This window comes from Saccostrea cucullata, unplaced genomic scaffold (genome assembly GCF_032062105.1).
Source record: "Saccostrea cucullata isolate Sc308-1 unplaced genomic scaffold, CSIRO_AGI_Scuc_v1 ctg245, whole genome shotgun sequence".
Lineage (NCBI taxonomy): Eukaryota > Metazoa > Mollusca > Bivalvia > Ostreida > Ostreidae > Saccostrea > Saccostrea cuccullata.
The window spans coordinates 112120-127683 of NW_026924728.1; the positions used below are offsets into that span (position 1 = coordinate 112120).

The 15564-nt window shown below is 33.1% G+C and overlaps 1 protein-coding gene across 2 annotated transcripts; it reads left to right on the forward strand.

The window, feature by feature from the left end:
- The first annotated feature begins 2072 nt into the window (after positions 1-2072).
- Positions 2073-12417, forward strand: LOC134267142 (E3 UFM1-protein ligase 1-like). 2 transcript variants are annotated; one of them, XM_062749361.1, is made up of 18 exons: positions 2073-2201; positions 2317-2462; positions 2730-2856; positions 3172-3286; positions 3554-3684; positions 4297-4355; positions 4760-4903; positions 4991-5166; positions 5693-5863; positions 6470-6593; positions 7307-7366; positions 9347-9590; positions 9836-10002; positions 10205-10335; positions 10651-10731; positions 10876-10967; positions 11135-11346; positions 12058-12417. In XM_062749361.1, exons 1-18 carry the CDS (start codon positions 2128-2130, stop codon positions 12201-12203), a joined length of 2400 nt encoding a protein of 799 aa, XP_062605345.1. In that variant the 5' UTR covers positions 2073-2127; the 3' UTR covers positions 12204-12417. The 2 variants fall into 2 exon arrangements, with proteins under 2 accessions (XP_062605345.1, XP_062605346.1); XM_062749362.1 differs by lacking the exon at positions 7307-7366 and having other exon boundaries at positions 12058-12415.
- Positions 12418-15564: the final 3147 nt, after the last annotated feature.

Sequence of the window (15564 nt, forward strand, 5' to 3'; positions counted from 1 at the left end):
AAAATGAATACCTATTCTCTATTGTACAAACTTTCATTAAAAAGTCAGGACGATTTGGTTGATACAATAATTATTTCTAATTGTAAATCTTATACAGCATGTCTATTACATATGAAATGTATTCTATTGAATGTGTTTCACTCTGATTATTATATATTATTGTGTTATGATTATATTATTATTATTATTATTATTATTGTTATTTCATTTTAAGCTGAAACCCATGTATGTAAATATGTTTGGTATAATGTATATGTAGGGAAAGGGCGTAATAAGTTTTTAGAACTTTTGCCCAATCCCATTTGTATAGTATAATCAATAAAATATGTTCAAATCAAATCAAAAATACGTTAAATTAAAATGTCCAGTTTTGCCCTCAAACTATGCTAAAAATGTTTGTATTTTACTTTAAAAATATACTGATTTTGGAAAATCGTAAAGCAATTACATTTTATACGAGTGAATAGAGGATTTAGGAACCTCAAGTATGATGACGTTTCGATCTGTCACATTAAATTATCCAGAGAGAAGGAGATGGACGGCCAAGACGTATAATAATTAATATCCCTATAGCTTCAAATATATAACAACATTCATTTTGTGAAATTAATATTTTTAAGTTCTTTTCATTGAAAGTTATGAAATTAGGAGTATCAAAATTTTTTTTCAGACAATTTTTTCATCGAAAATCATGACACCATATTAAAAGAAGGTGGCATATTCTTGGTATATTCGAATCAAATGAATAAAAATTATATGATTATATCAATTTATAACTTCAAGACCCATCATATGGAATTTTTTGTTTTAATATGAAGAATTGATCTACCCCCTTTACATGAATGTATATATGATATTTCGTATTTAACCATGCAACTATATAAAAAAAAAATAAAAAAAAAAAAATAAAAAAAAAACTAAATTATGTGACAAACGAGAAGTCTTCAGTTTTTCATTGACAACTTTCCTTGTTTATGTATACATATTACATTTATATGATGTTAACATCTCCCAACTTATTTGATATACTCAAGAGCATGCTTCGATCGAGTACTATCGCTTTTTAAAACCGATACAAGCTACTGATATATAAGTTGCATTTGGTATATAGCAGGGATTTCAACAACCTAGATCGTTTATAGTCATTTTTCATATTTGATATTTGGTCATTATAATGTCTGTTTAAACAATTTGAATAATAATCTGTTATGATTGGGCCATATTTGCCTGATCAATATGCTTAATCAAACTAGTTATTAGCGGTTTTTTTTTTCAGTTAAATATTTATGCCAAATTTAACTACATTTAACTACCAGTAATAATTAACTAACTCTTATTTCAAGAACAGCAAAGCTGTGATCATTTTAATTCATTTTTGCATGAAAGAATCATCAAGTAGTGCATACCACTGACGGGCAACAGCGCTTTTGTTATAAACCTTTGATGTCCAGGAAAACAGACAATGACCTTGACCTGACCTTAATTTCTACTAAAGTAGATGATCCTCAGCACTGCTGCATGACCAGAGACATGAATACAGTGAGAATATCAATATACTTCTGTCTTCATTGGATATATCTTTTTCTCTTCAGAAAATGATATATACTAAGTACATGGTATATGCATGGAAATTTAAATTAATTTAAGTTGGCAGACGTCGATCTAGAGCAGAGGGGGATTTTTCCAAAATTCATTTAAATTTTAGTACATGTAAGAAAACTTAATTAATTGCCCCCCCCCCCTTCACACACACACACACATTTCATATTGCCCCCCCCCCCCATTCCGCACACCCACTATATAATTTTTTTTTCATATAAGAATTTCTCTCAAAAGGCCCTTGTACAGTTCTATGAATTAGCGATGTTCATTCCATTTATTTAATTTTTTTAAGTTGAATTAACATTAGAATACAATAGAAAAAAACTTTACATGACCCTATTGAGTATTTTTAAAATCTTATTCATCACGGTCATATCTGTTATATGAATATCTAGCGCTTATATGAAAATTTACAAAAAATGACCAAATTTTGCAACCAATAACAGAGAAAGCTGCGTCGAAGTTATGCCCCTTGTTTGGAACTCTTCAGTGCGAAAAACAACATTGCCACGAAATTTTGACAATATGGCAGACTGGGAAGAAGTGAAACGTCTGGCAGCTGATTTTCAGCGAGCTCAATTGAGTAGCACGAAGCAAAAGTAAGAATTTATGACGATATATTTAGTCTTTTACAATTTATAACGGAAAAATCTTCATAGTTTGTATGATGTTCTCAAGAAAATTCAAGATAATATTTCTTTTTTTGTTTGAAAGATTATCAGAGAGAAATGTGATTGAAATTGTTGCCAAACTGGTGGAACAGAAATTAATAGAAGTAATTCATACACTGGATGGCAAGGAGTACCTGACTCATCAAGAATTGGCAAAGGAAATTCAGGATGAACTAATTGTTCACGGAGGTACATGACAATGTGTTAAAACTAATAAATATTTTGATCAATTTCTCATTGTTGTAAAATTATGTCTCTGATCTTATATTCAAACTTTTTGCATTCCCCTACCTTAAAAAGTAATCATGCATTAATACCAAAATCTGTCATTTCTGGTATTTTATCATATAATGTCTCGATCCTGCATGCATCATTGCATGACTGTCTGTGTTCTACTAAAATAAGTTAATAAGTGTTATAAACTTTATAGCTTTAATAATTGATTTGTTTTTGCAGGGAGAATCAATTTAGTTGACCTTCAGCAGATTTTGAATGTTGATTTTCGGCATATTGAGGATAAAGTTACAGATATGGTGAAACAGGACCGAAGCCTGATGCTTGTCCTAGGACAGCTTGTAGACAAGTATGTCTGACATGTAAAATTTAAAGTTTAGATCCATATGTTGGATATTTAGAGTAGGTAGAGTAAGCTTGTTACTAAGTAAGTAAGTGAGTAAGTTGATGCCATGACATGTGTTTGATGAATAATTAGACTATGTATTAGAAGGATATGAAGGATATGGCTTTTAGACAGTTTTGTTATATGTTTCAGACCATGTCAGTTATTTTGTTTTGGTCCTAAAACATTGCCATTGTATTTGTGCACTGTAAACTACAAGTATGTCAGTTTTAGCCATAGTAGCAGTCAGAGTCAATATTTTTCCCCTATCTATTGTAGGAACTACTTAGATAGTATGGCAGAGGAGGTGAATGACAAACTACAAGACAAGGGTTACCTAACGATGGTGGACATCACCAAACAGTACGACCTGCCGTCCGATTTTGTCTCCTCGGTAAGCACACATACATGTATTAAAATGGCCTTAGATATAAGAAGAAGAGCCAGTCAGAATTTAATTACATGATTTTCATTTTGTTCATTGGAAAAAAGATATAAGCCTGTTACTTCAAGGATCAAGTAAAGTTTTACAAATCTTATATGTTAAGTTTAATTATCATTTAGAGAATCAGAATATCAGGTACTCTGATCATAGTTTGAATTTTATGAAAATGGTAACAGAAGCTGGATTTTATTCTTTGTCTGACATTGCACTTTCCAGCACATTAGAGACAGAGTAGGGAAGATTATCAAGGGAAAGCTAGACAGCCAGGACAGAGATGTTATATACACTGGAGCGTTTATCACCAGGATGAAGGGCCAGATACGAGGAGCTCTTAGTGCTGTTACAAGGTAAAGTCCTACATCCAACAGATCATATATCATGAGAAGTACCGTACTACAGGGATTTTTTTGCCTCCGTTTTATTTCCGCCATAGGCAAAATGGGCAAATTTAAGACTGTGTGAAGTCAAATAAGACAGTGTGATTTCTTAAACAGAACTGTGTAACTGGGTACATTTAATTTGGTGCAAAATTGTTTGCAAGTGTGAAAGGGGGAAAATAATGCAGAAAAAAAATCACCTTGTAACAGTATACCGTTTTTGTGTTACGGTCTCTCTTCTGCCTCAGTACTTGTTTTGCTTCTTTCCCACAAATTTAATGGTGGCTGTAAAAGTTTCACATCATTATATTAATGGATCATATATTGAAATCAACTTTGTATCAGTAGTTTTGTCTTGAAAGTATATCAAAGACACATTTATATCTGCACATTTTAAAAACAGTACAGAAAGAAATAATGTATATGAACAACTGATGTAAATATCATTTTCATTAAAACTTTTCTATTTCTTTGTAGAAAATTATGCTAGGTACAATTGTTTCTTTCTTTAAATTCTATTCATAGCATTTTTTGTTTGTTAACTGTCGTAAATAAGTCAAATACATGTTTGTTCTTTGACAGGCCAACTACTGTTGCCATGGTTATGCAGCGATATGGATTCCAGGAAAGGCTTTTCTTTAGTAAGGACTGAATTATAAGCAACAAAGATCTATTGTTGATTCATTAGGGATGTGCATAGTTGTTAGAATGGAATTCATTATTCCTTGGTTGTGCATACCACAGTTACCCTTAGGTGTATTTTGCTTTTGTTTTTACTGTGAAATCACTCATTTTCATGGTGGGGTTTTAATTTTTGTTATTTTTTGGTATGGCTTGATCCAAGAATTCATATACCCCATGACGTTTAAAACTTCACAATGTAGTATGTTTCTCCTTTAACCATGAAACCAAATTACTTTAAACCTGTAATTTTTCTCAAAACATGAAAATTTGCCCCAATATAAATCAGTGATTTTACAGTATGTAATTCATAGTCATAAAAATTATTATTAAAACTATCATCCTAATTTTTTTAAATCTTCAGATATTTTGGAGGAGTTGGTCCATACTGGTCGATTAAAAGGGAATTTGATTGGAAGGCAGGAAAAGATGATGTATATACCAGAAATATACACCAAGGCACAGAACGATTGGGTGGACAACTTCTACAAACAGAATGGATATCTAGGTTGGTTTTATTGAATTCCGAAAGACCATCAACATGTTTTTGAATGAAAGTTAAATGCTGTCTTTCATTGGTTTTAAATTATTTCAGAATATGACACATTAGTGCGACTGGGAATTTCTGATCCTGTGACTTTCATTAAGAAGCGCTTTAAGTCTGAGCCCATTATTTACCTGAAGCGGGTTTGTGTGGGCAGTGGGCTAATGGACCAGATCGAGTCATCCATGGAAGAGGCAGTCACCACGGATGGATACTCTGATGTCATGGTAGGAGGCTTATGTAAACGCAGAAATGTTTGTCATGTGAATAATAGGTGTTGCACTTTAGATTTCTTAACAAGATAACATAGATTGTAGATTCAAGTTACAATAGGCCTGCAGCCTCAAGTGTACATTGCAGCGATTATAATACTCTGTGTCTTACTAAATAGTTTGGCCATCTGCATTATGAAATGTTTGCAAATTGAATTTTTCTTTTCATTTGAATTTCAGAATTTTGATTTCTCAACATTATTCAATCTCAAAAGTCAAAAGTAACATCGGAGAAAATTGTGGGTTTTTTTTAATGACTTTAATGAATTGCCAATTTCTTTCTTCAACTGAATTACAGAAATTTACTGACTTCAAATTAATTGATTGCATGCTTTTGATCCTTTAGTGATTTGGACTTCTGAATCCTCTGTCATTGAACTCTACTTAGTGTCAAAACTTTCTAAAACCACATTTTTAAGCTCCTGCTGCCATTTTTAAACTCTGAAAAACCTTTTTTTCAACTGTGTAAAACATATTTCAGCCCCTGCTACCATCAGTCTTCAGTGAGGAGGATTGTCATCTTCTGCTACAAGAGTGCGTCAAGAAGCAGACGGACGCCATGATATGCTGTGATACCATAGTTACCAGTCAGAAATACATCTCCAAGTGGAAGGAACCGTTTGCTTCCCTTGTCGAGGAAAAGGCTGAGAAGGTAAAATATTACAGATGAGGAGGACTGGAAATATAATGCTATCAATATATTTTAAACTTGAGCTGTGCAAAAAAAATATCTGAATATAGAGGAAAAAGGAACAGGTCCTCTAGACTTATATGGTCATGTAGTTCAAAGTTTCTTTGTATGAATTTAACCATTTCTATATTTTGAAAAAATAATATGACATTGATGTGATTGTCCTTGATTGATTGTGGCCTGTCATTTTATGTGGGTATTGCTAACACCAGCAGGAAAAATCCATGTGTAACATGTACCGTATAAGTAGAATTTTTTGCGAGGATTTAATTTTGGCATTATTAGCAAGGGTGTCGAGATCGCTAAAATTGAATATTGCTAAAAATTAATTGCATTTTATTTGTAATAGTTTCTTTAATGTGCATTTTAAAATCGCTAAAATAACATCTCGCTAAAAATAAATTATCAGTTTTTAAGGACAAATCGCTAAATTTGCGTCTCGCTAAAATTTCCACTTATATGGCATTTATGTTAGAGCCCTACCTTGTCAGTGGAAAATGTTCATGCAAAAAAAGATTTCTAAAAGTATAGAAGTGATTCATACCATGAGGCTTACATCTTTTTCAGGATGCAAGAAGTAACCCCCAATTATTTCTGTCGACGGACAGGAAAGGGGCAACGTCCAAGTCTGTGGTTTTAGAGGAGGGGTCTAAAGAGGACAGAAAAGATCAAAGGAAGAAAAAACAAGCCAGTAAGTGGACAGGTCACACAGAAAAATAAATAAAAGAACTAACTGTTAGGAATTAGGAGGAAAATAAATAAAATTTCTCAAAGTTTTGGTTTGAAGATACTGTATACAGGGTTATTTTCGCTCCGTGTTATTTTTGCCATTTCATGCTTGCAGGCAATTTTTTCCCGTTTTAAATTCGCCCAGTCAGAGTTTTAGTTAAGAATATAAACTGTATTTTTTGAATTCGCTCCGTTTTAAATTTGCCCAAATGAGGGTAGGGCGGAAGGGGCGAAAATAAAACAGGGACGACAATTTCCCGGTATACAGTATTTTATTGTATAATTCACACAAAGGGATTGGTAACAAGTTCTTGCAACTTAGAAAAACCTTTCCCTGTAATATATATGTACAATAATTATAGTGATTGCCAAATGAATTATTTACAATTGTAATGAAAATGTAAAGTTATACATTATATATATACAAAATATTTCTCAAAGTGCCCAATCAAAAAATAACAAATCATTCAATCCTTTAACAGATTAGCCCTGGATTTTTTTAAAATGCATAGATGAATGTTAATTAGTTCTTCACATAAAAAAGGATTGTATATATATTGCTTTAATTTATTGGGTTAAAGTTTAATAACTCTAACAAATAAGTGATTTCTCAAATTGAGAAACTCAAAACTTAGAAGTTCTTTAGAATTTTTAATGAATACTATTTGATGACAGAGTTATCTCCCCCTTTCCTGATTGAAGTGGCACCAGGGTGTTACCAAATGATGGTAAAAGGTACTCCCCACTCACTCTGTTAATCCTTGTTAATTCTTGTTAATCTTTTTTTTTTGGCTTTGTATTGTTTGATGTAGAAACTGATCAATTTCAGTTTGATTAAATAAGACCTGTTAATTAATTTTGCCTGCTCTGTTCGAGAAGATGGCATTGTATTAATAATATTTCTTGTACCTATTCTGGGTACAGTCAATGCTTTTTTCTGAATTTTTAGCTCTACTGGTCAGAGACCAGAAGAGCTTATGCGATAGTAAGGTGTCCGTCTGTCTGTCTAGCTGTCTGTCTGTCCATCTGTCTGTAAACAATTTTTCAAAACGCTACTCCTCCTACAGTTTTGGTCTGATTTCAATATAACTTGGCACACAAATAGACTACACTAAGATACATAAAATAGTGCATCAGTTTTTGATTTCGATGAACGGTGTTGCCATAGTTACTAAAATAGAATTTTCTGTGAAATTAATTTTTGCTACAGTTTTTGTATATTACTTGGCACACAAGTAGAAACTAAGATCAAAAAATAGTTGGGATTTTGATTTGATGAATGGTGTTGCCATGGTTACTAAAAATAGAATTTTCTGTGAAATTCCTTTAAAATGCTACTCCTTCTACAGTTTTAATTGATTTCAATTTTAGACTACACTAGGATACATAATTCTGTATATCGGTTTTTGATTTTGATGAACGGTGTTGCGGTGGTTACTAAAAATAGAAATGTCTGTGAAATTCCTTTAAAATGCTACTCCTTCTACAGTTTTGATCTGATGGCAATGGCTTCTTTTCTCATCCTTTGTTTATAAGTACAAACCAGTAGAGCTACAGTCTCGACAGAGACTTCTGGTTCATGTTTTAATGTTTATCTGTTAATTTAATTATCTAGATTTGTTAGGCCAAATTGTTAGCAAAGTTTATGGATTGAAAATATCAGTCCATCAATTTATCTAACATAAAAAATATAAATTTGGGTATATCTAATTATTCTATCTTTTTATCCAGACAAGATCTCTAATGGTCATTTAACTTTTGCAATTATTCCTTATAACTTGAAGAAAACCAGTATTGATTTTGAGGTAAAATGTCCATGACACAAAATCATTGATAATGCTCAACAATTTAAGAGAAGGGTTTTACATTACTCTCAAGGAAATTACATCTTATTGTTTTAACTGAATTTTATTGCATGAAGACTATGTGTGTCTTATTATTATGACTATAAAGCTCAATTGCTCATCTGTTTGAAATATGTGCAATGTCTTGTATCAATAAACAGGTATCTATGCCTTGTATTTTGAGGACCAAATTCAGTCTTTACTTTATTAACTGCTTTTTGCATTTTGTCCACTTTCATTGCTAAATACATTTCCAAAATTTAGAAGAGATTTGATCAGTTTGCTACTTTCCAGTATTTTGCTAAGGGGTTTTACATATGAATTGTATGATTGTATATCATTCATACTTAAACCTACATTTAGATTCTGTAGTATCATTTATGTACTATTTTTCAAAAACCTTTGTCCATGAAGACTGCCTAATATTAAATTAATGAATCAGATAAATTGCTTAATATTTTTCTATGTACATCTAACAAATATATGATAACAACATAGATTGTACATCTAATACTTTAACTTCTCATAAAATGTATTAAACACAATAATTTTTAAAAATACAACCCATGTAAGATGATAAGGTAAGTCAAATTAAAAGGTTTCTGCACAATGTATATAAGGCATAGTTTAGATGAATATATATAGCTTTTGTATACCAAATGATATACATGTATTAATTGTCATCTTCACAGATGAAATAAAGAAATGTTTAACAATCACTCAATAAAGAAGCTATCTAATCTTAAAACTAAATCTGATAAATTTACGGAAGAAGTGTTTATGTGTTTTCTTGCATTGAATATAACAGTAGTTAATAAATTATTTATCATTTGGTTGCTTGTTTGTAAATGATTTTTTTTTCCTTTTTTAGGTTCCACAAAAAGTGGTGGTGGAACTCAAGGTCGTGAGGTCAAGATGAAGGCCACTAAGAAGAAGTATCACAAAGGTCGCGGGGACCAGGGAGGGGATTCCGATGAGGAGGAAGTGTCTCGTCCCCGTCAAGCTGAGATACAGTTCATGTCCGTGGAGGAGATCGCAGAGAAACTGAAGAAACAACCAGAGCTCAGAGATTGTCCTGAAGACTTCATCACGGAAATTGCTACTCAAATACACAGGTAAGGATGATTTTGTTGGTTGTGGGAGACTGAGCTTAGGTTTAAATTTAAACATTAAATTGGACTTAACAAAGTTAACCCATTTTCATAAATGACCTTAGTTAATTATACAGGCGAAGGTCAAAGGGAAGGAGAAATATTTTGTCAATATCTTTTGAATAGATAATAGATTATTTTCAGAACTGAAGTAAACTGATTTAAATTTTTTGTTCTTTTGGTCATCTTTTGAAATATTTTGTTTGCAGGCCTCTAAACAGAGAGTATCATCAGAAGGCAGTGGACGTTCTGCATTCTACAGCGACCCAGAGTTCTGGATCAGGAAAGAAAAAGACGCACAGTGACCTACAGGAGAAAATCACAGGACTCTGGACCAATGTCCTGCTGTTTGAGAAAGGTGCCAAGTGTATCCCAGGTACGGTCCACTGGAAAATATCAAGGTGACGTTTTCTAAATTATGTATACATGTATTTCCCTAAAATATAGCATCATTTAGATTTGAATTACAAAATTATAGAATAGATTTTTGCATTTGTATTTTCAATAACTTTTTTAACATGCAGAATCGGCTGGGTGTAGTTAATTTTAATATTACTAAACATTATTTTTTGTTTCAGAGGAGACTGAAGTTCTGAATAAACATTTACTGAAGACTGTGTGTACTGACATCACTAACGTGGTGGTAAATGTCCTCATGCATGACCACATGTTGTCCAAATCGGAGGAAGAGGAGGCTCTCACCCCAGAGGTCAGGGAGGGGAAAATAGATCCTGATTTTAATTTTGTTACATGTATACTAAGAGTTGATTGATAATGTCAATTAAATAAAGTTGTTGAATACTTTTAGTGACACTACATGTGTGGTTTTTGAACATGACACTTTGACATGCATATTTTCATTTGCTAATACATGGTGGACCTTAATTTTGTCAACTTAAATAAACCTTCTATTTTCCCAATGATAGAACTCGTCAGGCTTCTGATGAAGCATTTTCTTCTGACATATTTTATGCATAACATTTGGAAAATGAATATTGTTTAGAACTTGAAATTTTGATTTCAGTCTCGAGCTAAATATATCAGCAAACTCCCTGATGGTGTTCAACAGTGTGCGACCAAACTTAACAGCTCACTGAATGGAAAAGTCAGTATAAAATGACTGAAAACAGAGATATCATAGCTCAGTTTAAAAGGATTATGAAGACTTTGTAAAATTATCGAGCACTTTGGTTTTTATAAATGAAATGTCATTAGATAACTCATAAAGTACCGCTATTCTGTTTTACAGTCTTTGGATGAGTTCTACAAACAGTTGGATGTACTGTGTGGTCCTGAACACCTGGGAATTTTACTAAGAAAACCTGATAAAAGAAAGGAAAGGTAAACATCGGGAAATGTTCTTTATACATTTTATGAAAACAAATTTTCTGTTTCATTAACCAAAAATAAATAAATAAAAATGTTCTTGTACTGTAGCCATACATTTTGTTGCATAGAGTGTGCAGTGAAATTCATTCTTTATTTGTCTTAAATTTTGTTCCATACAGACAGCTGATCTTTAACCACCGCCAGGCCCTGGTGGAGCAGCTATCCAGAGAGACCGATCCCGCCATGCTCCTACATCTGACGGTGGTCATTCTGTTTCAGACGTTTACCTCCAATATTGTTCATGCCCCAGGAAAATGTGTCCCCCAGATTATCACCTTTCTGAAGCAACACCTGGCACCCGAGTCTCACGAGCTGCTTGTAAAGATGCAAGGTAAATAAGGACATCAATTGAATATTGGAAGGTTTATATCAGCAAATATAGGAGAATCAAGAAATTGTATTCTCCTTGGTCATGATATACTGTGGAATCATAAAAATTTGTCGGCCCAATGGTTTTTTTTTATGGATTCATTTAATTTTACAGGTTCTTAGGGACATAATTTCATGTATTCTCTGATTCTCTTGTACCTACAGAAAGAAATATGACTTTGTAACCTTAATTTGTTAATACATGGTGGATGTTCGTTTGTTAAGGAGAATACCCATAAAATCCACAAATATTGAGCCAGCACAAAATCTAATGATTTCACAGTATGCAAAACAGCATGTTCATTTGTGTTTATCTATACATGTAATTCTTAGTATGTTACCCAATTAAAGTTTCAATGTATATGAAATATAAAGTGAGCAATACACGAGTTATTTATATTCAATGCATGATCTCTCTAATGTTTTTACAGCATGAAAGTTGTTTTGAGCATATTTTAAGCCATTGTTAAAAGTCATATCTATTTCCATTCATACTGTCATTCTGAAGTACATGTATTTACAATATGTAAAAAACATATGTACCCTTATTAAAATGCATGTACAATATGTTTTTTTATCAGTTTTTGTTGAACATGTACAATATGTCTTGTGTTACAACTATTTTGCACTTTATATAATACACTGTAGCTGATGTTTTATATTATTTTGGCAGACCTAGTTATTCAACAGATGAAGCTACAGAGTGAAGATAAAGACATGTCGGAGGTCATGGATGAACTAACGAAACTGAAACCTCAGGTGGTAGATATTGCCACAAAAACAAAGAAGGCCGTACAGAAACAGGAAGAGGAAAAGTGAAAGTAGAATGGAAAGAAAACTGCAAGAAAATATTCCAAAGGAAAAAAAAATCACAAAGATATCTTATATCCTAAATAAGGATGTATTCTGCATTTCTGGAGCCCGTTTTACAAAAGAACTTACGACTTAAGAACAAATTTAGTTCTTCAAATAACTTTCTAAATAACAACTTGTTGAAAATGATTTGAATCTTTCAAAAAGGAATGTAGTGAGATATTTTTACATTAGCAATTTTAAACAGAATAATTAACAAAACAATCATCTGAAGTTTTTGGCTATCAAAGTATGCTGATTATTTTTGTTTTTCACAAAACAGTTTTTTCAAAGTATTATTTTTCTATTTGACACATTCTGATTCTTTGTAGTTTTGATAACTTCTTTAAAAATAGGAAGAAAAGACCAATTCCAGATCATGTTTTCAGAGAAAGAAATATTCTGTTCAGTGTCTATCATCTCTATGAAAAATTTTCAAACTATTTACATCCTCTGAATATTTTTTTCCAGAGGGCGCGCTCTGCTTACACCTCTGTTGTCGTCTTTATGTCAAATAATTCTTATTTGTCGACAAAAACTGTATAAACATTGAAGACCATTGCTCCATGAATCAGTGCATGTAAAAAATGACGTATATACAAATTTTAAGCAAGAAATCACAAGCATAAAAAATTTCTTGAACAATGGCTGTTTCATCAGTTATGCATGATACAATTAGGACATATTCATCTGTAATACAAAATTAAACTCATTTAATTTTACTTTGAATGTTTTTGTTTTTTCATAAAGATGTAAAATATAAGCAATAAAAATGTCTTTCTTGGTTGTTAACTATGGGAATTAATGTGGTATGTAATGCAGAAAAAATTACATAACCACTTACGCTGGGTATGTATTTTTCTGCAACAGCTGCAATAATTCCTGACTAGCATCTACAGAAAGCATTTTGTAGTCGACTTTCACATTTACAAAAGATACCCCTTTGCGGAGTCAATTCAACTACATTGTATTACATAAATAATGCAAGTCTCAGCAGAATACATCTTTAAGCTATTTAAAAAAAAATTTATAAGTAAAACACTCTTGTTTTCTAAATACTAGTAGAATCAGGGACCTATATAGGTCCCTGGTAGCTGCAGAACTGTAGCTCTTCAAAAAAAAAATATTGCTAGACCGGAGAGCTACAGTGCCACCCATGAAAACCGTGAAAAAACTATATTGCGCACAAAAAAGTGCGCTGCTTCTCGATTTATTTCTCCGTGTTCTTAAAACTGTCATCTCAAAATATTACTAACGGTGCGTTCCTAACATATTCTTTCACTGTTTCCACAACAAAACATTCCTTATCATTGTTTTAACTACCCCCCCCCCCCCCCCTTGGCCCTGAAATTGAGATAATCGAAAATGTCGCCATTATGGTTTGTAAGATAATTCGTTCCAACGCGCTTCGTACAGATGTAAACTACGAAAGTAATTGATAAAAGAGTAAGGACTTTATTGAAATCTAGCATTTTTGCAATTGAGGTAAGAATTTGGAAGAATTAATCAAGAACGGAGTGCACTTTTTTGTGCACAATAAATAGCCAGTTTTTTAAATGGGTGGCACTGTGGCTCTCCGAAAAATATCAATATATATTTTTACCTAGAGCTAAAATTTGTTGAAGCTAGGTCCCTGCTAGAATATGCTGATAAATTATTAGGTAGTTTGGAAATTCGTGTTTAGTTTAATATCTCTGAAAAATATTGTTGATAAGAATATTACCAAGAATAAAATTTGTTGAAGTTTAGAATTCTTTTTTTCTTTTTTCACTGCAAAAGGTATTGTTGGACAGCGTTAAGAAAGTTCATTCCACAGTCTGCTTTAATTATCTAAAACAAATGCGAGTGTATATTTTGAATTCAAGCATTGTAATAAAAAAGAAATAAAGATAAATACATGGGCATATTTTTAAAGATGCAAGTACTTGAATGTTTTCAGCATTTTTAAAAACTGGTTAAAATTCAAACACATTTCATGGTCTGTACCAGCCTTATACGCATAAATTGTAATTTTCCAACCCTTAATTAACAAACAACTCGAAAACTTTAAATAAAAAGATTTTTCAAAACGTTTCTTTTAACGTCTGTTACATGCTGGCATCTTTTCTGTACTATTGGGTGGCCCTTAAAAGGGCCGTTGGTTTTATTTATTAGTTGTGACACAAGACCAGCCAACAACCTTTAAGCGAACGTATCTTCTTGATCCAAAACCTCTTCCCTGGTGCCCGGAGAGCTAGAAGTGCTAGTTAAACCTGTGTTTTGGGTGTTGGCACGGTTGTTGTTGTTCCTTGCATGGGTTCTGGGTGGCAAATGTCCTGCTGCAGGGCTTTGTGGGGGCGTCATCTCCGAGATCCTGTCCCATCTTGGTTGCGAGCGATGGCCCCGGGCAGGAGAATCTGTGACGGGTGCTGAATTCTCTCGTTCTGGGGAGCGGTGGTTCCTGGGATGAGGAGTATTCTGGTGAGACGTGGATGTCCTTGACCTCCTCTGTAGAGGGGTCCCATATGGCGTCGGTCGCCGGTGTAGTCTCCTTTGCTGTCTCTCCAGCCAGTCGGAGTCCTGGAATACTTCATCGCTATCTGCTACGCTAATTCGAGCCAATGTCCACCTGCCAATTTCTTGTCCGGTCTCCACACACTCTGCTTTCACGTAATAGACCAAACGTATGCCATCATCAATATTAAACACGGTCAAGGGTTCGTTTTCTCGTGTAGTCATCTCGCACACTGAACTACACAACCGACTCCAGTGAAATGACGCTAATCATCACAAGTCGCGGTATTTATATCGCCAAAGCACGGCTGGAAAAGAAAGCACCTGTTACCCGGATGTACAAAGACATGGTGGACATCTGAATTCCTTATTTTGTGCTTGTTGACGGACACATTTTGGATTTTTATTAATTGTGTGTTGATAAATGGATTAAATGTTTATCCCCATGAGATTCATATAAGTTTTAAGTATCATTTCATGTTATTCATGATTCAGGATAGTCTATCGTGCATTAGGAAAAATAGATTTATACCGAGCCGAGGACGTCAAATTGAGTAAACCGACACCTTATAAAGTATTTTTTTGCGATTCTAGGATGAAGAGGAAGGAACGATCTCAATATTTAATTTGATAAGACTTGGTAGTACATGAGTATATAATTTTTATAACCAAATGGGGACGTGATAAGTGAAGAAACAAGCTCTGACAGGTTCCTTTTGGGTAGAAACACGTTTGGCTTTTATTATTAGGCTATTAAATAAAGCCATATGAAAACAGATAGTCTAAATTTTAGACTATCTGTTTTCATATGGCTTTAAAAGAGCAAGAGCCACTT

Bases quoted from the DNA above. Each gene is read 5' to 3' on its own strand.
- LOC134267142 (XM_062749361.1), top strand. From the start codon at position 2,128: ATGGCAGACTGGGAAGAAGTGAAACGTCTGGCAGCTGATTTTCAGCGA. The intron at 5,167-5,692 runs GTAGGAGGCTTA...AACATATTTCAG, and splicing joins ATGGATACTCTGATGTCATG to CCCCTGCTACCATCAGTCTT. The intron at 10,968-11,134 runs GTAAACATCGGG...TGTTCCATACAG, and splicing joins CCTGATAAAAGAAAGGAAAG to ACAGCTGATCTTTAACCACC.